This window comes from Pelodiscus sinensis, chromosome 19 (assembly GCF_052426305.1).
Source record: "Pelodiscus sinensis isolate ZL-2025 chromosome 19, ASM5242630v1, whole genome shotgun sequence".
Taxonomy (NCBI): domain Eukaryota; kingdom Metazoa; phylum Chordata; order Testudines; family Trionychidae; genus Pelodiscus; species Pelodiscus sinensis.
This window is the reverse complement of record NC_143070.1, coordinates 34,857,755-34,877,157: the sequence shown is the minus strand read 5'-3', so window position 1 is coordinate 34,877,157 and position 19,403 is coordinate 34,857,755. Positions and strand designations below refer to the sequence as shown.

The 19,403-nt window shown below is 56.7% G+C and overlaps 1 protein-coding gene and 1 pseudogene across 2 annotated transcripts in view; both read left to right on the top strand.

The window, feature by feature from the left end:
* Positions 1–19,403, top strand: part of LOC142823150 (uncharacterized) — a 43,959-nt gene that overhangs the window by 12,801 nt on the left and 11,755 nt on the right. The window contains exon 3 of the mRNA XM_089770536.1: positions 17,356–17,556. Coding sequence (XP_089626662.1) covers positions 17,356–17,556 — 201 coding nt within the window. The remainder of the gene's footprint in view (positions 1–17,355; positions 17,557–19,403) is intronic.
* Positions 3,931–12,489, top strand: LOC102452877 (uncharacterized; annotated as a pseudogene). Its single transcript, XR_016347391.1, has 3 exons — positions 3,931–4,156; positions 6,663–6,863; positions 8,835–12,489. The product of XR_016347391.1 is annotated as an uncharacterized LOC102452877 (transcript).

The following is a 19,403-nucleotide window of genomic DNA, read 5'->3' as shown; positions in this document are numbered from 1 at the left end:
GGATCTGCCACATGGCCATGTCAATTTATACCTCAGATGCTAGCTGAAAGAGCATGCTGTGCCAATCCTTCGAAAGAAAGAAAGAAAGAAAGAAAGAAAGAAAAAGAAAATGTTGAGAATATAATTGTTAAAGGAAACAAATTACATACACCTATTGCAATGTTCCTGGTGCAGGCTTGTAGCAGATGGAATAAACTGCTGTTTTAAATATCATCATCTTTGTTAGGATGGGTCATCAGCCCTTTCAAGCTCAAGTCATAGCAAAGATGCTCCTGAAGTGATAAGCTGGAATAAAGACAAAGATGGAGGAACCTCTAGGGCCCATATCATAGGCTTGCCCATGCGGGGGAATTCCAGTGTGCTCACTGTTTGTAAGTACCTCCCAAAATGGAGTTTGTCACATGAGCAAGTCACCTATCCACACATGACCCAGTCCTTTCACACGGGTAGCCCTGTCTTACATGTTGGTCTGAAGTTACACAGCAAAGTCTTCAGCTGTGGATTGGCACCCCTTGAGGTGTATTGTCAGTCAAGTACTGCTATTCATTGGACTAGTGACCCTTTCACAATAGGGGGTGAAACCTGTTGATAATCTCCCAGAAGCAAATGTGAAATTCAAGTACAGAGCCAATACTCATAACTTCCAGTCAAACATGATACTCGTTTATGAGTGCAAAAATTCTTTTAAAGAGAAAAGTGGAATCAATTATCAAATTCATGATCTGTTTTTGTCAGTGTTACGCTCATATGGTTTTAAAAACTGTACGTTTCACTATTCCAGATATTTTAATTTGAAATGCCACGTGGTGGTGTAATTGTCAAGATCCTGACCAAAAAAAGGGATTGTGGGGGGTAGAGAAGTTGTCAGAAAGTTTATTGCTGGATGAATTGTGGTATTACTACTGTTCTGTGCCTGTGGAACTGGAATCATTTCAGAGAACACCATCTTTGAAGTCCTGGCTTTCCATCTCTTACCTAGCAACCTAAATTTGCTTCCAGGACTCTCTCCTATCCGTCGCTATGTCATTGGTACCTACATTTACCACGACCACCCGCTCCTTCCCAGCGCTACACATAAGTCTACCAAGACGTCCCAAGAGATCCACAGTCCTCCCACCAGGCAGGCAAGTTACCATTTATTTCTCCTAGTTATCACACGCCCACAGCCAGCTGTCATTTCTCTCTCCTCCAGTTGGACGTTTTTCCCTGAGACTTTTATCCTCCTCAAAAGCACAGAGGTTGTCGGACTGGGGATGGAACTGTTCTACTGTGTCCCAATAAGTCTCATCTGTGCACTTCTCTGCCCACTGTAGCTCCTCCAATTCAGCCACCCTGGTCTCCAAAGCCAGGACATGGTCTCTGTGGACCAGAAGTTCCTTGCACACATACGCCACCTGTCCTTAAGGCAGGGAATCGATCATACATTAGTCCTAAGGGGTGCTCGACTCCCACTCCTCCTTTAGTTCTGCCGCCAGCTCCATCTGTTCACCCAAACCCCCACCCACAATATTTTTCTATGGATATGGCAGCTGCAGGGCACCTTTGGAGCCAGAATCTACGTCATTAAGCAATGGATGCAGAATCAGAGCACAAAGGTTTGATCCAGAAAATAGATTGAACAATTCCGTAACTTCCTGCTATGCAGGTATGCCCACAGACGCCAAGGCCATGTGTGTCTAGGTGTGGATTACAGATCACAAGCATCACCAGCAGTCCTGATTTTGACATGGTTCTGGCAGTCTTTGGCATCTTATGAATGTACGCGCTGCTGAGGAGTGAAATCTAGGAAATGAGGTTAGTTTTCCTTACTGGCTCAGAAAAAGGCAAATCAAGGTACCCCAAATGTACCTTTGTGGGGGTAGGAGAAGAGGGTGGCAGCCATGCCTCTCCTATATAATGGTCCTTTGGCTGGGTGAGCGTCCTTACGGTAGGCAGACCTCGAACTAAGGGCCAGATGGACTTCTTCCTACAGAAGAGTGTTGGGAAGAGGGAAAAGCAGAGGCAGTTGGAGCTGGAGAAAGGTGGGAAGCTGGACACTCCAACTACACCGACTAACCCCCCTGCTCCAACTGATGCTCCCCAACTTAAGAAGGCGTTGAAGGTAGGAGATGATGCGGAGGCCGCCTTAGTGAATTGTCTTGGGAACAACACCCCCAAAGACCAGTACATGATGAAGCTGAGACCACAACTCAGTGGCCCCTTAGCAGAAGATGCCTGGGGTGCAATGAATGTGATGGTCTTGCGCTCAGAAATATAGCCCTCCATCTCCCTCTCCTGTTCCCATTTCTTCCCTTCCATCCTGGAGCACACAGCGCTTTCTCTGGTACTCGCTGGGATTCTGTCTCTGAATCTCCCTCACTCTGCTTCATGTCACAGATCAACTGACTCAGGGCCCACCTCTCCGCTGAATTTCTCCCTCCCGCTGCGGGGTCCCAGGGCTTTTTCCTTCTCTGAGTTGTGTCGCTGTCACACGTCTCATTTCAGCTCCCATCGTGGGCCCCAGGCTTCTCACCGAACTCTCGTTTTACTTTCTTTTCACCTTTCCCCATTTCACTTCTTTCTTTGGGTACCAGACTGTCCCTTCCTCCCAGCCAGGGCATTTTCACATCTCTCCCTCCCAGCCCCATTGCTCCCCACAGCAGAGCAGCATCCCTCTCCTGGTGGCCAGTAGTCACTTCCCACTGTCCCTGGGGAGCCCTCTCCCAGGATCCCAGCTGGCCAGGAGCCTCCACTCTCTCCCCAAATCCCAATCCATTCTGTGACCAGACCCCCTCCACTCCACCCAGTGATCTCTAAGGTTTGACAGCCTGGGCACGTCTACACTGGGATGTCATTCTGATATAACTAAAATCGAAGTAACTCCCAAAAGAACAAACTTGAAATAGCAATTTCCCTGAGGAAACCAGGAGTGCAGATTTCAAACTCACCAGCCTGGTATTTCAAAATAACAAGGTGGGTGGTGTGGATACCCCGCTCGCTATGTTGATATAAGGGGGTTATACCGCGGAGGGGTTGTGTTGCGACCTGGGAGATCTGATGGGTGCTGCTCAGAGACTCAGGAGTTGCTGTGGGAGGGAGAGGCTGCTACCCGCCTTGCAGAGGGGCTGGCGGCTTCTCACCCCAGAGCCAAACCCCCTCTTACCCCACATGGGCTGGCAGCGTCTCCCCAAGCCAGATCCCAGCTCCTCCCTGCCAGCCCCTTGCTTCCCCTGCACAGACCCTACCCCTCCCCCAGCCCCGCCCTTTGCTGCTCCCCTGCATGGACCCCGCCCCTCCGCTTGCCCCCCCACACCTCCTCCCTCCCCCCAGCCAGCTCATAGCTGCCCCCCATAGACTCCACCCCTCCCCCAGTCCTGCCCCTTTGCTGCTCCCCTGCATGGACCCCGCCCCTCCGCTTGCCCCCCCACACCTCCTCCCTCCCCCCAGCCAGCTCATAGCTGCCCCCCATAGACTCCACCCCTCCCCCAGCCCCGCCCCTTGCTGCCCCCCACAGACTCCACCCCTCCCCCAGCCCCGCCCCTTGCTGCCCCCCACAGACTCCACCCCTCCCCCAGCCCCTCCCCCAGCCCCGCCCCTTGCTGCCCCCCACAGACTCCGCCCCTCCACCAGCCCCGCCCCTTGCTGCCCCCCACAGACTCCGCCCCTCCACCAGCCCCGCCCCTTGCTGCCCCCCCACAGACTCCGCCCCTCCCCCAGCCCCGCCCCTTGCTGCCCCCCACAGACTCCGCCCCTCCCCCAGCCCCGCCCCTTGCTGCCCCCACAGACTCCACCCCTCCCCCAGCCCCGCCCCTTGCTGCCCCCACAGACTCCACCCCTCCCCCAGCCCCGCCCCTTGCTGCCCCCACAGACTCCACCCCTCCCCCAGCCCCGCCCCTTGCTGCCCTCAGCCCCGCCCATTGTTGACCCCGCCCCTCCCCTTGCTGCGCGCGGCGCCGTTCAGCGCCGGGACGGGGGTGGGTGTTACAGCCTGTGCGGGCAGAGCGCAGGGCAGCAGCTTCAGCGGCGCTACTACGCATGCGCGTGAGCCACGAGTCCCGCCGCAATCACCGCGCACGCGCCGCACCTCCGCGTGCGTGGCGCCTGAGTCAGAGTGCGCACGCAGCCTGAGGCGCGCGTTCCGGAGCAGCCGTTGGTCGCTCCCTGCGGCGGAAATGAGGTGCGGGCGGGAGTCGCGTGCGCAGGGGGGCGGGGCGGGCGGAAGCCGGGCGGCCAGGGTCTCGTTGCCCGCGGTGCGCATGCGCCGCTCGTAGCGCCGGGCTGTCCTGAGTGCGCACGCGCCGCGCGCCGCGACTTCTGAGGGAGCCGTTGGGGTCGTTGCGGGCGGCGGGGCTGCTTCCGGTTCCGCCCAGGAGGGGGGGGCCCCGCAGGGGCTGGTGACGTCACACGTCGGTGAGGGTGGGCGCGCTGGCGACGTCACAGCCAGGCAAGCGGGTGGGTGCGCTGGTGACGTCACGGAGCGGTGCCCGGGGCTCGTGACGCCACAGGTGCGGAGTGGACGCGTGACCGATGACGTCACCTTTTCGGGGCGTGGCTAGATGACGTCACGCTGGCAAGGCAGTGATTGATGATGTCATGCGGGCAGGGGCGGCGACTGATGACGTCACGCAGGGCAGGGGCGGGGAGTGATGACGTCACGTGTCTGGGGTTGCCCTGGGGGCGGGGGTGGGGGACAGGATCCAGGTCTGGAGGGGCAGGCAGGCAGGCGTGGGGACGATAAGGAGACGTGGTGGGCTCGTTCCCTGAGAACTAGGGGGCCCCAAATGGCATGAGGGGGCGGCAGGTTTTAAATAAAAGGACGTTTCTTCTGCACGCGGCGCACAGCCAACCTGTGGAACTCCTCGCCGGAGGACGCCCTGAAGGCCAGGTCTTTCCCAGGGTTCAAAAAGAAGCTGTGGAGGTTCGGTCCACCGATGGCTGTTAGCCGGGAGGAGTAGGGATGGCGTCACTAGCCTCTGTTTCTCTGGAGGTGGGTGACAAGGGAGGGATCACGTGAGGATCCCTCCCTCTGGGGCACGGGTATTGCACAGGCTACTGGGCTTAGATGGACCTTTTGGTCTGACCCAGTGCGGCCATTCTTATGTTCTTATGTCGGGGGAAGCAGGTGGGGGGGGGGGTGGCTCCGGGCCACCCTCTGCCTCGATCTTCATGGGGCAGGGGGGGGATCTGCGATAGCAACAACACCATCGTGCAATGCACTAGTCATGCACTCTCACCGCTTACATGACTGTTCCATAGTGTTGGGGCGGGTCCAGCAGCCTGTGTGCTCCCAGGCCCACTCCTCATGAGACCCCTGCATCTCCGAGGTGCTGCCTCTGCAGCCCCCACACAGACCCCGAGTTTTCTTTACCCATCTTGAGATCTGTTTCTTTATCTGGGGACCGTGGCGGCTGCCGTTAGGACAGGATCTCCTTCTCACAGCCTGGTGTGACACTACTTTAATGCAAGTTAGATGGAATGTGAATAGGTGACTTCAAGGTTTACAGCTAATGGCTGCTGCTCTTCAGTCTGGCTGCAGAGGGAGGCTTTAGGCCTTCCAGCATGGCTAGAGAAGTGTAACCATATTGTTACACTTGCAAATAGGGGCTGCTCGTCCCATGTGCTGTGACCCCTGCTCCCTCTTTCCCGATGCGACCCCACTTCCGGTTCATGTGGGCAAATCTCTGGGGCAGGGGGTGAGTCTGTGCAGGGGCAAAACGGACCTCCCAGGTGATCCACACAGCTGGTGGCAGGACCAGGAGAGGGGTCAAGGGGCAAAATCAGGGCAGGCTGTGGGGTTTAGAACAGGGTCTGGCCAGTAGCAGAGGGGAGGGCCCAAGATAGAGAAGGGCCGAGGGCTGGAAGTGATGGTTAGGGGGTAGGGGTAGAGCTGGGAGACTGTATAGTGTATGTTAGGGGAAATGATTAGCTACTAAAACAAATGATTGAAGAAGTGGTGGATTCTCCATCTCTTGGTGTTTTCAAAGTGACACTTGACTTTCTAGAAAATATGCTTTGGGGAAAGAAAGGTTGGCCTGGGGTAACAGGATTACGTACGATGGCTGAGACAAGAATACATGAGATAGTGATCCCTCCTGATCCTACGAATCTGTGTATCTTAGGATCCCATCCTGTAAAAAACTTTCAGCAGGTGTGTTTAATGTTAAATCTCTGAATTGTAGCCTTGATTCACTCAGTCTCTGTAAAATCTCTGTTGGTTTAGTCCTGATGAGAGGACCTAGGTCTGTGCTACAAATAATGGAAGGACAATAGGGGCCTTTAAATACAGGAGCTTAAATTTAGACACCTACAAAGTCAAGTGTTACTTTGAGAACACCAAGAGATGGAGAATCCACCACTTCTTCAATCATTTGTTTCAGTAGCTAATCATCTTCCCTATCATGCACTGACATGCAGCTTGTGGATCAGAACCACTGGGTGCTCAGAACCGAATCCATTGTGGCAGGTGCAGTGATGTCGAACTCGAACCAGGTATTGAGAGAAATGACTATGGTTTTGGGATCTAACTTGTGTGTGCTGTTTGTGGAATATCTAGACTCCAGCTTTTGCCCAAAACGGCTGAGTCTAGCCTGTGTGTCTGCAGGACAGAGTCTGGGCAGAACGGGACTGTGGGAAGGCTTAAAGCCCCTTCTGAAATGTCTCCATTTGCTCTTCTCCCCCAACAGGCAGCAGGACACCCATGTCTGTCTCCAGCTCAGCCCTGGGCCTGCAGACCCAGGGACAGGAGATGGCCGTGGTGGGGCCGGTGACCTTCGAGGAGGTGGCTGTGCATTTCTCTGAGGAGGAATGGGCTCTGCTGGACCCGGGCCAAAGAGCCCTCTACTGGGACGTGATGCAGGAGAATTACGAGGCTGTGCGCTGGCTGGGTAAGGATTCCTGTCCCCTCGGGTATCAGAAGTTGGGTAGGGTTTGGTTCAAGTTCTTCATTGCTCCCTGCCCCACAACATCAGGAGAATCAGCACCAATAATCCTAGCTCCTGTGTGAGTGACTGGTTCCCGCTCCCCATGCCTCATCCCTGGGGACGCAGTGTCAGGGTATAACACTGGTGCTGCTCTTTCCATAGCCAAGGTCTCAATGTGCTTCCCCACCATCTTGCCCATGTTGTGCCTGGGCTGGAGGTGTCAGTGGAAGGGCCCAGGCAGAAACGGCAGGTACCAGAGTTGTGTGGCTGGGACTGGCTGCTGTTAGTACCTCTGGAAGGAAGGAGCGGTTCCCAGAGTTCTTCCCTGCCTGTGGCTGATTTCTGTGACATGCTGTCTCCTGGGTGAATGTCTGCCTTCATGCCCTGCCACGGGTGTCCTTTGTGACCTTGGTCAACTCACTTAGACTGTCTGCGTCCGGTCCCCTGTCTCTGCAATAGCTATTATAGGTGTCCCTGCATCACAGGGCTGGAGAAGGATAAATATATTAAATGGGGGAGGTGCTCAGCCCCATCTAAGCGCCCCGATAGCACAGTGGGGTCCTGATTGACACCAGGGATCCCAGGAGCTGCTGTGACTGATAATCTTTGCTTTCTGTAGTGGCTGAGGTGCCGTATGAATTGCTGCCAGCACAACAGAGCGTCCTTACAGCTGCTCAGGGCGGCTCTTTCTGGAACTGATGCCAGCTGCACTGGCAGAGCGTGCGGCTTGCCCGTGCAGTCAGCTCAGGGCTGTGGCTAAAGAAATACCCAGGCTCCGTTTGGGGGCTAGGGTGCTTGGCCCAGCTCCTCAGGCAGAGGGACAGTGAGACGTGTCGGTCACGGAGTGTGGGGGAGTCCCCAGGCTCGGCACCCCCATCCACAGTCAGACAGCAGGTAGAACAGACGGTTTATTGTTCCAGGAACCAGGAGCATTCAATACAGTCTGTCTGGCGAAAACGGGGGCCCAGAGCCCCAGCCCCTCAGGCCAGGCCAGGCCCCTTCTCCCCCAGCCAGCCGAAATACTAACTCACACTCAGAAGCTTCAGGGGGAGCCGAGTTAGTCTGTGCGGGAAAAACTTAAAACCAAAAAACAACCAATGGTCCGGCAGCACTTTATAGACTAACAAAACATGTAGGTGGGATCACGAGCTTCTGTGGGCCCAGCCCACTGCTCCCAGCCCTCCAGGCCTCTTCCTTTGGTCAGATTCAAGGCAAAGTGTCACCTGACTGAATCCGCCACCTCTCTCAGGTGACCGGCCGGCCCATTCCCTAGTGCCTCCCCTCAAGAGTTCGCCTTCAGAGATCCTATCCCCGCTGGGCCGGCCACACACATCACTCACTCCGGAGCAGCACAGGGCAGTAGGAATCGCAAACAGTGAGTACAAAACCAGAGGGAACACAGGACTACAAGAGGGGACAAAATCCCCTGCTGTGTCCCAGTGTCCCACCCTGACAGCCATACTGGCTCAGTGAGAAACCACAATGCTGCCCCGCTTGTGACTTCTCCTTTCATACATTGACACAGACAAGGTGGAATCAAAGGACACTGCGCTCCGTGTGTCGCTGCCCCCTTGTCCTTGTACCTGTCCGTAGCCATTATCCCCTCACCCCGCCCTCCGCCCCGATATGCAGAAGGGTCAGTGTGCTCCTCTGCCATCGCTTAGAAGTGTGTGTTGGCAGGTGTCACTTCTGCATTTTCATCAAGTCTAACTGACCCTCTAGTCTGTGATCCACTCCAGTCAGGAGGGAAGGGGAAGACTGGGCTCTCCCCTTTGGGAAAGGGTTGTGAGGAAGGAGGATGAACTCAGCTCATGAGTATTCCTCCTTTCCAGCCATTCTTTGGGTGTGTTCCCCCTTTTCTGTTCCTTCCAGAGCTTTCCCTTCATCTCAGCACAGACAATGACTCCTCTCTGGATTCTGTCTCTATCCCAGCAGGTGATGCGACGCTGCGTGAGAACAACGAGGAGAGTCTTCAGCAGGAAGGACAGGAGCACGTGGCTCCATGTGGGATGTTCCTGGGAAGATCTGAAGGGCATGTTTCCCAGAGTCCTGAGTGGGGAGAGACCTGGGAGTGTCAGCGCAGCCCACAACGGCAGCAGGGAAACCATGCAAGGGAGGGACAGGGTAAATCCAGTCACAGGAGCAGAGGAGAGAAAAGAAACACAGAACTCGTTCAACCGAAAATCCTCCATCAACATGCACCCTGCGCTTGTAGCAACTGTACAACCCTTCGTGAACACGAAAGAGACCACCCAGGAGACAAGCCCTTCAGCTGCTCTGACTCTGGGAAAAGCTACAGTTCTAGCTCAGAACGTATTACACACGGGAAAACCCATCCAGGAGGGAAACTTGATAATTATTCTGACTGTGAGAAAGGGTTCCATAGGAGCTCAGAGTTCGTCCCTCATAGTAGAATGCACACAGGGGAGAAACCTTTCAGCTGCTTTGAGTGTGGGAAACGCTTCAGTACAAGTTCAAACCTTGTCAGCCATAAAAGAATCCACACGGGGGAGAAACCCTTCTGCTGTTCTGACTGTGGGAAAAGCTTCAGTACAAGTTCAAACCTTGTCAGCCATAGAAGAACCCACACGGGGGAGAAACCCTTCTCCTGTTCTGACTGTGGGAAAAGCTTCAGTGCTAGTTCACACCTTGTTATCCACAGGAGAACCCACACGGGGGAGAAACCTTTCAAGTGTTGTGACTGCGGGAAAAACTTCCGTCAGAGCTCCGAGTTTGTTAGACACAGGAGAATCCACACAGGAGCGAGACCCTTCAGCTGCTCTGACTGTGGGAAAAGCTTCCGTCAGAGCTCAGATCTGACTCGGCATACATGGACCCACACCGGAGAGAAACCTTTCCAGTGCTCTCACTGCGGGAAACGCGTCCGGCACAGCTCAAACCTTATTACACATATGAGGATCCACACAGGAGAAAAACCGTGACTGCTCCAGCTGAGGGAAACGCTTCCGTCCTCGTTCAGTCTGTGTTCGACACGGGAGAACCCACAGCGGAGAGGGACCTTTCAAGTGCTCTGACTGCAGGAAAAGGTTCAACTGCAGCTCACACCTTGCTCCGCATAGGAAAATCCTCAGAGGGGAATAACCCTTCAGCTGCTCTGATTGTGGGAAATGCTTCCGTCATAGTTCAGCCTTTGTTACCCGCAAAGGAAAGCACGTGGGGGACAAAACATTTCGCTTCTCTGATGGTGGGAAAAGCTCCCGTCAGAGCTCACTCCTTACTGCCCATGAGTTACTGCGTGCAAGAGGCACACCTCGTAACTATTTCAACTGCAGGAAAAGGTTCAATGAGAGCTCAGAGCCGGTTACTCATCAGAAATTCCACACGGGGAAAAACCCTTTTGCTGCTGTGTCTGTGGTAAAAGCTGGGCTGGACCTTGAAGTACGGGTAGGTGAGAAAATAGGAAATGTCTGTTTAGACATGAGCAGGGGTTTTTTCCTATGGTTTGTTTTCTGTGCTGAAGTCCATGTCCTCCCCTCCCCCTGTCCCACCCCTTCTACACTGTAATCTTAAACTGAATCCCAGGGATACATTTCTTTGTGTTTTTTAATTTGTTCTTGGTTACCTTGAATCACCAAGCAACCAAATCTACTTTCTCAGGTGTATCTTTTTGTTTGGTTAATAAAATCACATTTTTTAAGGCGATGATTTAATTCCTGTGGGCTGTGTGTGCCAGCCTCAGACTGAGGCTGCATGTTGTTTCCTCCCTTTAGTTTGTTTTCCCAACCTCTCCTGCGGTGGAAGAGGCTGGGGCACCCCCCTGGAAGACGTTCCAAGTGCTTCCTCCTGGATTCAAGAAGAAAAGGGCTTTTTCTCTCGTGGGTGGCGGCAGCCCCTTTCCCAAGGGCAGGAAATCCATGACCCTGTGGAGCTTGTAAGCAAGTGACTATAGAGGTAAGGTATCTGGCAGGCCTCCCCGCTTCTGCACTCAGAGCGCCAGAGTAGGGCACAGCCTTGACATGCTGGCAGCGCTGGTCGGATCATTTTAAACCAGGGACACAGATCTCAGGCCGCATTTCTTTTCTGTTTAGCGGTTGGAATTTGGGGTTCTGTTTTTCCCTTTAGCTGCCTGCGGAAGGCTAATCCCGTATAGCCAGAGTCCAAGCCAAAGAGTTATTTGGGGTTTTCTAGATTTTGGGGCAACTGGACAGCTAGGCTAGAGTAGAGCAGGGAAGCAGCCCCGTGCATGCATTTGGGGTAGGGAAGAGTAGCCCTGGAGTAATCTGCTTTCCCCAAGCAGCACACTGAGGTAAAAACAGCCTCACACCAAGGTGAAGAGTCGTACAACAAGGAGGGGGGACAGGAGCTTGTCCCTGTGAGGCTGGGGGAGTAACCTTGTGGGTAGGGGCAGGAGTAGAGGGTGGCGGTCATGCCCACCCCCTCCCATAGAACTGTCTCCGGGTAGGAGAGCATCCTTAAGGCAGGCAGATGAGTGTTTGGAAGTGGAGGAGAGGGAAAAGCAGAGGCACTTGGAGCTGGAGAAAGCTGGGAAGCTGGGCGCTCCAACTATAGCAGCTAACCCCCCTGCTCCAACTGATGCTCCCCAACCCAAGAAGGTGGTCTAGGTAGGAGATGATGCAGAGACTGCCTTAGTGAATTTGGAATGGGCCTGTCTTGGGTACAGCATCCCCAAAGACCAGTACATGATGGAGCTGAGACCAGAATTCAGTGGCCCCTTAGCAGAGCTGGCAGCTGACATGCCTGGGGAAAACACGAATGACTGTGAACTCTTTAAGTTCAAATTGGGATGGAATTCACCTTCGAACATGCCTGTTGCCATTTCAGCACCCTAAGGAGCAAATCAGATGTGGCATGACCCCACCATGCCTGCTAGGTGAAAATACCTGGGAGGCAGGGATATGAGGAGGAGATGTTGTGATGTCGTGGGGATTCTGTCCACTCCTGTCGCCCTGTGATCGCTCTGGTTTTGCATTCACTGTTGGCTTTGTTGTGCTCTGTGCGATTCCTACTGTCCTAGGCTCCTCTGCAGTGACGGTGTGGGTATGCCTCAGTTTCCCTGGGCACTGCAGCACTATCTGCATGAGGAGGGGGAGGCCGGGCGTGACTCACTGTGGAAGTACGTCCGTCTCTCGCATCCTGAGGGCCAGGTGACCGCAAATAACTCCTTGGACTTGTTGTGGGAGCTAGTTTTTCAGCTGGCTGAGGGAGAAGGGAGCCTGCTCTCCCCAAGATGGGCTGTACTGACGGCTCCTGTAACAAGAAGTCTGAGCTACGCTATGTCCCTGGAAATCAACAAACCTGCTCTGCTTGGTGGCTGAGAGTCACGTCTGGCTGTGGATGGAGGTGCCGGGCTCGGGGACTCCCCAACCCTCCGTGACAGATGTTAATTAAGACTGTGGAAGGGCCAGCACTCCAGATGGAAATGGAACGCTTCCTCGAGGGCCTTCCGACCGATCTCCAGCGACACCCCCAAGCTGGGTATTTTGATACTGAGTCCCATGACCATCTCAAGCTGGTGAGGAGAAATGAGAGAGGCTGAAAGAAAACGTGGCCCTGCTCTGTGCTCTGGGGAGGGACATCCCCCACCTCTAACATGTAAGGGAAGGTCACAGTCTGTTCTACACACGTCCCAGGCCCCTTGCTTCCCACAGCAGCATCCCTCCCCTGGGGGGCCAGTCATCACCCTGCCCTGCCTCCGGGCTCTGGTGAGGATCTTGCAGCCTCTCCCAAGACCCCATTGAATTCTGTGTGGGGACACACACCCCACCCGGGGACCGGGCACGGCCAGCCAGAGACATTATTTGGACACAGCCGCGGTGGGACGAAAGCTGGTCACTGGCTGGGAGTAGGGCGATGCATGACGGGGGGGAGGGGGGAGAGCTCTGGGGCTATTGACCATGGGGGGAGGGGACCCACCCAGCCCAGGGAAGGGACTCAGGCGTTGCATGGGGGGTGGGGGGGCTGCAGTGGGGTGGGGTGGAGGGAGACTGTGCAGAGTGGGGGGGGCGGGGAGGGGGGAGAGCTCTGGGGCTATTGACCATGGGGGGAGGGGACCCACCCAGCCCAGGGAAGGGACTCAGGCGTTGCATGGGGGGGGGGGGGGCTGCAGTGGGGTGGGGTGGAGGGAGACTGCGCAGAGTGGGGGGGGGCGGGGAGGGGGGAGAGCTCTGGGGCTATTGACCATGGGGGGAGGGGACCCACCCAGCCCAGGGAAGGGACTCAGGCGTTGCATGGGGGGTGGGGGGGCTGCAGTGGGGTGGGGTGGAGTGAGACTGTGCAGAGTGGGGGGGGCGGGGAGGGGGGAGAGCTCTGGGGCTATTGACCATGGGGGGAGGGGACCCACCCAGCCCAGGGAAGGGACTCAGGCGTTGCATGGGGGTGGGGGGGCTGCAGTGGGGTGGGGTGGAGGGAGACTGTGCAGAGTGGGGGGGGCAGGGAGGGGGGAGAGCTCTGGGGCTATTGACCATGGGGGGAGGGGACCCACCCAGCCCAGGGAAGGGACTCAGGCGTTGCATGGGGGTGGGGGGGCTGCAGTGGGGTGGGGTGGAGGGAGACTGCGCAGAGTGGGGGGGGCGGGGAGGGGGGAGAGCTCTGGGGCTATTGACCATGGGGGGAGGGGACCCACCCAGCCCAGGGAAGGGACTCAGGCGTTGCATGGGGGTGGGGGGGCTGCAGTGGGGTGGGGTGGAGGGAGACTGTGCAGAGTGGGGGGGGCGGGGAGGGGGGAGAGCTCTGGGGCTATTGACCATGGGGGGAGGGGACTCAGGCGTTGCATGGGGGGTGGGGGGGCTGCAGTGGGGTGGAGGGAGACTGCGCAGAGTGGGGGGGGCGGGGAGGGGGGAGAGCTCTGGGGCTATTGACCATGGGGGGAGGGGACTCAGGCGTTGCATGGGGGGTGGGGGGAGACTGCGCAGAGTGGGGGGGGCGGGGAGGGTCAGTGGGCGGCTCCCTCTTTTGAGTTTCCGCCCATGTGCGGAATAAATGCTGTTCCGTGCGCCGGGGCGGATGTGCACGCTTCCATCAGGCGCCCCCTCCCCGATCCGGCCCTGTGCGAACCAGCTGGGCGGCCGCGCGGGGAGCGTTCCAAGGCGGGGAAAGCCGGGCAGCGGCCTCGGCAGCGCTACTGCGCATGCGCCGGGTTGGAGCTCCCCCTCCTCCTCCCGACCGTGACTGCGCGTGCGCCCAGGACCTCGCAGCCCCCCCCCTTCGGCGGCCTGTGCGTTGTGCGCATGCGCCCGGCGGCGCGTGTTCGGAGACAGCCGTTGGCGACTCGGCCGGCGGCCGCCGCTTCCGCCTGCAGGGGCGGGGCGCGCTGAGGTGAGGCGGGGGGAGGGGTCGGGCCGGGGGGCGCCTGAGGGCAAAGTCCGTGCAGCCGCCGCCCCGGCCGCCGCCAGTGCGCATGCGCTGCGCCCCTCCTCTCGCTAGGGGGCGCCCTGTGCGCAGTGCGCAGGCGCGGCCGGTTTCAGGGAGCGGATGGGGTGGCTGACGTCACGCGTGGGGCGGGGCTCAGGTGCGCTCCTTGGCACGGCGCATGCGCGGCGCTGGGGCGGGGCGTGTCCCCGGCGGGGGTACCAGGCCCCCCCCCAGCTCCCTCCCAAGTCACAGAACGTGGCTCTCGTGCAAGGCACTATAGCCGTGCAACTGCACGCTCACTGGTGACACGACTCCCCCCCGCGGCTCTCGTGCAAGGCACTATAGCCGTGCAACTGCACGCTCACTGGTGACACGACTGCCCCCCGCGGCTCTCGTGCAAGGCACTATAGCCGTGCAACTGCACGCTCACTGGTGACACAACTGCCCCCCCGCGGCTCTCGTGCAAGGCACTATAGCTGTGCGACTGCACGCTCACTGGTGACACGACTGCCCCCCGCAGCTCTCATGCAAGGCACTATAGCCGTGCGACTGCACGCTCACTGGTGACACAACTGCCCCCCGCAGCTCTCGTACAAGGCACTATAGCCGTGCGACTGCACGCTCACTGGTGACACGACTGCCCCCCGCGGCTCTCATGCAAGGCACTATAGCCGTGCGACTGCACGCTCACTGGTGACACGACTGCCCCCCCCGCGGCTCTCGTGCAAGGCACTATTGCCGTGCGACTGCACGCTCACTGGTGACACGACTGCCCCCGCGGCTCTCGTGCAAGGCACTATTGCCGTGCAAGGCACTATTGCCGTGCAACTGCACGCTCACTGGTGACACGACTCCCCCCGTGGCTCTCGTGCAAGGCACTAGAGTCGTGCGACTGCACACTCACTGGTGACACGACTGTTCAGTGGGGCCAGACCGGCAGCCTGTGTCTCCCCCCCCATCACTGCCAGACCCCTGTGACCCCCTGAGGTGGCCCCCCCAGCACAGGAATGGAGGGGCAAGATGGTGCTCGCGGGGAGCCCGTGTGAAGCCAGATCCCACCAGCTGGCCCCCCCACACACCTTGCTGCAGGAGGGAGCTCGGGGCAGGGGATTGGGGGCAGGGTCTGCGATGGAGATTGGGTGCACAAGGGGGCTTGGGGAGGGGACTGGAGCTCATCATGGCCTGCAGGGCCTGGGAGGGGTCCCACAGATTTGGGGCTCGGTTTTTCTCTCTCTCATGATGCTGCCACCTCTGTGGGACCCTAGAAACCCAGCGTGAAGCACAGCTGCCCCCCGCAGAGTGTGGGCAGGCAGGCAGGTGTTCAGAGCCCTTCCCCAGTACCTCTGTGCTTCCAGCCAGCCGCAGCCTGCAGGTGCGGGGCAAGCCGTGGGTAAAAGCTCAGTCTGCTCTGGTACAGGGCCTGAGTAGCTCCCTGCAATTGGGCGACTCGGCCAGCGCGCTGCTTCCCCTGCTCTCTCTGCTCCTGGTGCTGCCCCGCTCCCAGGTGCGGTGGGAAAACGGCCGGGAGCTGGGGTGCGGATCGATCAAGCCTGTGGAGGGACAAAACCGACCACACCTGGGTGGGCAGAGGGACGGGTGTCAGGGTTGTTTTGTTTACTTCTCCACTGGAGCTGGGACCAAGTCCTCAGGTTTTTTTCTTTCTCGCTGCTTCATTTTTTCCCTGTGCCTTCTGGTGGTGGTTTGCATTACTGTGCCTTGCCAGAGACAGTCTCCGGAGCACCGCCTGCCGGTCTGCTGTCCTCTGCGAATCTGCGATTAACGCGCATTCAAAAACCGAATGCGTTAATCCTGCCCTGCATTAATAAAAGGCATTAACGCCCGTTAATTGAGAGCCCTCGTTTTTTATCCCCATTTCCCATCATTCCAAAAAGCAAATGGGATGTGAGGAGTTATTAAGAAAGGGATAGGAAATAAGATGAAGAATATCTTACTGTCCCTATTTAAAACTATGGGATGCCCACATTTTGAATACTGTGTACAGATGTGGTCTCCTCCCCTCAAAAAAAGATATTTTGGCCTTAGAAATGGTTCAGAAAAAGGCAATTAAAATGATGAGGGGTTTGGAATGAGTCTATATGAGGAGAGGCTAAAGAGACAGGGACTTTTCAGTTTAGAAAAGAGGAGACTGGGGGGGGAATATGATAGAGGCCTATAAAACCATGAGTGGTGCGGAGAAGGTGAATAAAGAAAAGTTATTTACTTGTTCCCATAATATAAGAACTAGAGGACACCACATGAAATTAATGGGTAGCAGGTTTAACACTAATAAAAGAAAGTTCTTCTTCACACAGCACACAGTCAATCTGTGGAACTCCTTGCCAGAGGAGGCTGTGAAGGCTAGGACTATAACAGAGTTTAAAGAGAAGCTAGATAATTTCATGTAGGTTAGGTCCATAAAAGGCTATGCCCCTTAGAGCGGAGAGATGTCACTGGTCAGTCTGTTCAGTATTGATGCACTGTTGTTTGTTTAACAAAACCTCTGAGAGCTGATTGGCTTCCCCAGTATCTGTCTGTTCATGGAGAGAAACTGCTGGAACCCCCACGGCTCCTCAGTCCAGTGGGTCCGGCTCCGTGTGAACCAATAATGGGAAGCTGAAGCCAGACACACTCAGACGAGGGAGGGGGCAGGGATGTGTGGTGGGGAAGGTGATTAGCCGCTGAATCAAATGGCTGAAGAACTGGTGGATTCTGCATCTCTTGACGTTTAAAAAAAATTCTAGGAAATATGCGTTATGGTAATCAAGGTTTGTCCTGGGGCAACAGGATTAAATACAATGATTTGTGGCACAGATGAGACCAGAGAGTGGGATCTAACGATTGCTCCCCGGTCCTGTGAATTTTAGCTTCCAGGAGATTCAGCAGGTGCCCAGAACCGAATCCCATCAGGGCAGGTGCAGTGATGTGGAACTCGAGCCAAGTATTGAGAGAGATGACTCTGGATTTGGGATCTAACCTGTGTGTGAAATATCTCCACTCCAGCATTCATCCAAAACAGCCGAGTCTAGCCTGTGTGTCAGCAGGGACAGATTCTGGAGAGAACGGGGGTGTGGGAAGGATTAAAGCCCCTTCTGAAATGTCTCCAATGGCCTTTCTCCCCCGACAGGCTGCAGGACACCCATGTCTGTCTCCAGCTCAGCCCCGGGCCTGCAGAGCCAGGGACTGGAAATGGCCGCGGCGGGGCCGGTGACCTTCGAGGAGGTGGCTGTGTATTTCTCTGAGGAGGAATGGGCTCTGCTGGACCCGGGCCAGAGAGCCCTCTACTGGGACGTGATGCAGGAGAATTACGAGGCTGTGCGCTGGCTGGGTAAGGATTCCTGTCCCCTCGGGGGGGGGGGGGAGCGCCTCTGGAGCAGCTGAGTCGGGTTTGGTTCCAGGTCCCTTATTGCTCCCTGCCTCCCAGTATCAGGAATATCAGCCCCAATAATCCTGGCTCTTGAGCAAGAGACTGTCTCCCCCCCCCCCACGCCTCTTCCCAGGGGACGCAGGTTCAGGGACATACCAATGGTGCTGCTCTTCCCACAGCCAAGGTCTCAGTGCGCTTCCCCACCATCTTGCCCATGTTGTGCCTTGGCCGGAGATGTCGGTGGCAGGGCCTGGGCAGGAACGGCAGGTACCAGAGGTCTGGGATGGGTCCAGCTGCTGTTAGTGCCTGTAGGGTCCCCTTGTGCCAGTGGCTGAGCCCCTGAAAGGAGGACGTGGTTCCCAGAGTCCTTCCCTACCTGTGGCTGATCTCTGTGACATGCTGGTTCCTTCTAGGGAGAGGGGCTGGGGCTGAGGGAGGGCGGATGAGGCCGTTCACGCTCTGTGGGCGTTCTGTGGGGGCAGCTCTGTAGCAGATAGACATGAGCAGAGCTCTTCCTGTGTGTCAGGCACAGGGCCTGGGTCCCCTTTGAGCCGTCCGGCTTTATTCTCCCTGGGGCTCACTTGCATCTCGATGCAATGGAAATAATCTCCTCATCGGTCTTGTCATTTTAGAGGGAAATATCTTTGAGGAGGGACTTTTCTTCCCTGCGTCCAATTGCATGCCCTGACACAAGCATCTTGTGTGACCTTGGTCAACTCACTTAGAGTGTCTGTGTCCGGTCCACTGTCTGCAATAGCTATTACAGAGTGTCCCTGCATCCCAGGGCTGGGGAAGGATACATACAGTAGGTAGGGGTGATGCTCCGCTCCATCTAAGCACCCCGATAGCACAGTGGGCTCCTGATTGACACCGGAGATCCCAGCTGCTGCTGTGACTGTTAATCTTTGCTTCATGTAGCCACTGCGGCGCCGTACGAATTGCTGCTAGCGCCACAGAGCGTCGTTACGGCTGCTCAGGGCGGCTCTTTCTGGAGCTGTGATCCCGGCTGTGCAGTTTGCGCCCTTTCTGTGACTTCTCCTTTCCTACACTGACACAAACAAACAAACATTGCGCTCCGTGTGTCCCTCCCTCCTTAGCCTCCTGCCTGCTCGTTTGATGCACAAGGGTCAGTGTGCTCCTCTGCCATGTCTTAGGAGTGCGTGTTGGCAGGTACTGCATGGATGGGGTGTTTTACTGCCCTTCTCCCCACTCGGGAATGGGCTTGCCTGCTTAGCTGGGACCCAGTGCCCTCCCATTTGGCCAGGGCCAGGCCTGTTCAGGTTCAGAAATGTTGTCTACACACAAACAGGGCAATTACAGTCACCACATCACAACATTCCCATTGGCACTGCGCATGGCACTTTGCACAAGGTTTGGTTGCAGTTGTGTAACTGGTAGCACAGTGGTCGTGTTTCAATCCTATAAGGTCACAGCGGGCAGGGGATCTTCACAGCGTTAAGTGAAGGTCTGAGACGGGCTCTTGCGGAAGGGGTGAGAACGAGCTCTTGCGATGCACACACTGGGCAGCCGAGGGCGGCGGGAGGGCAGCAAGGGGGGAGGAGCCTCTCTGGGTGGGCGACTCAGATCCTGGCTCTGGAAGCAGTAATGGCACAGACCTTAATGAACAAGATCAGAACTGGGTTCATTGCTCCCCGGGCAGGATTTCTAGTCTCCAGAGCTCACATGATCTCCTGGGTGGAGCGAGGGGAGGAGCTGCGGATCGTGGCTCTCCAGGGCTCTGAGGAAGGGGGGATCGGCAGCAACACCCGCACAGGGGAACAATCAACTAAACTGACTCAGAAACCAAT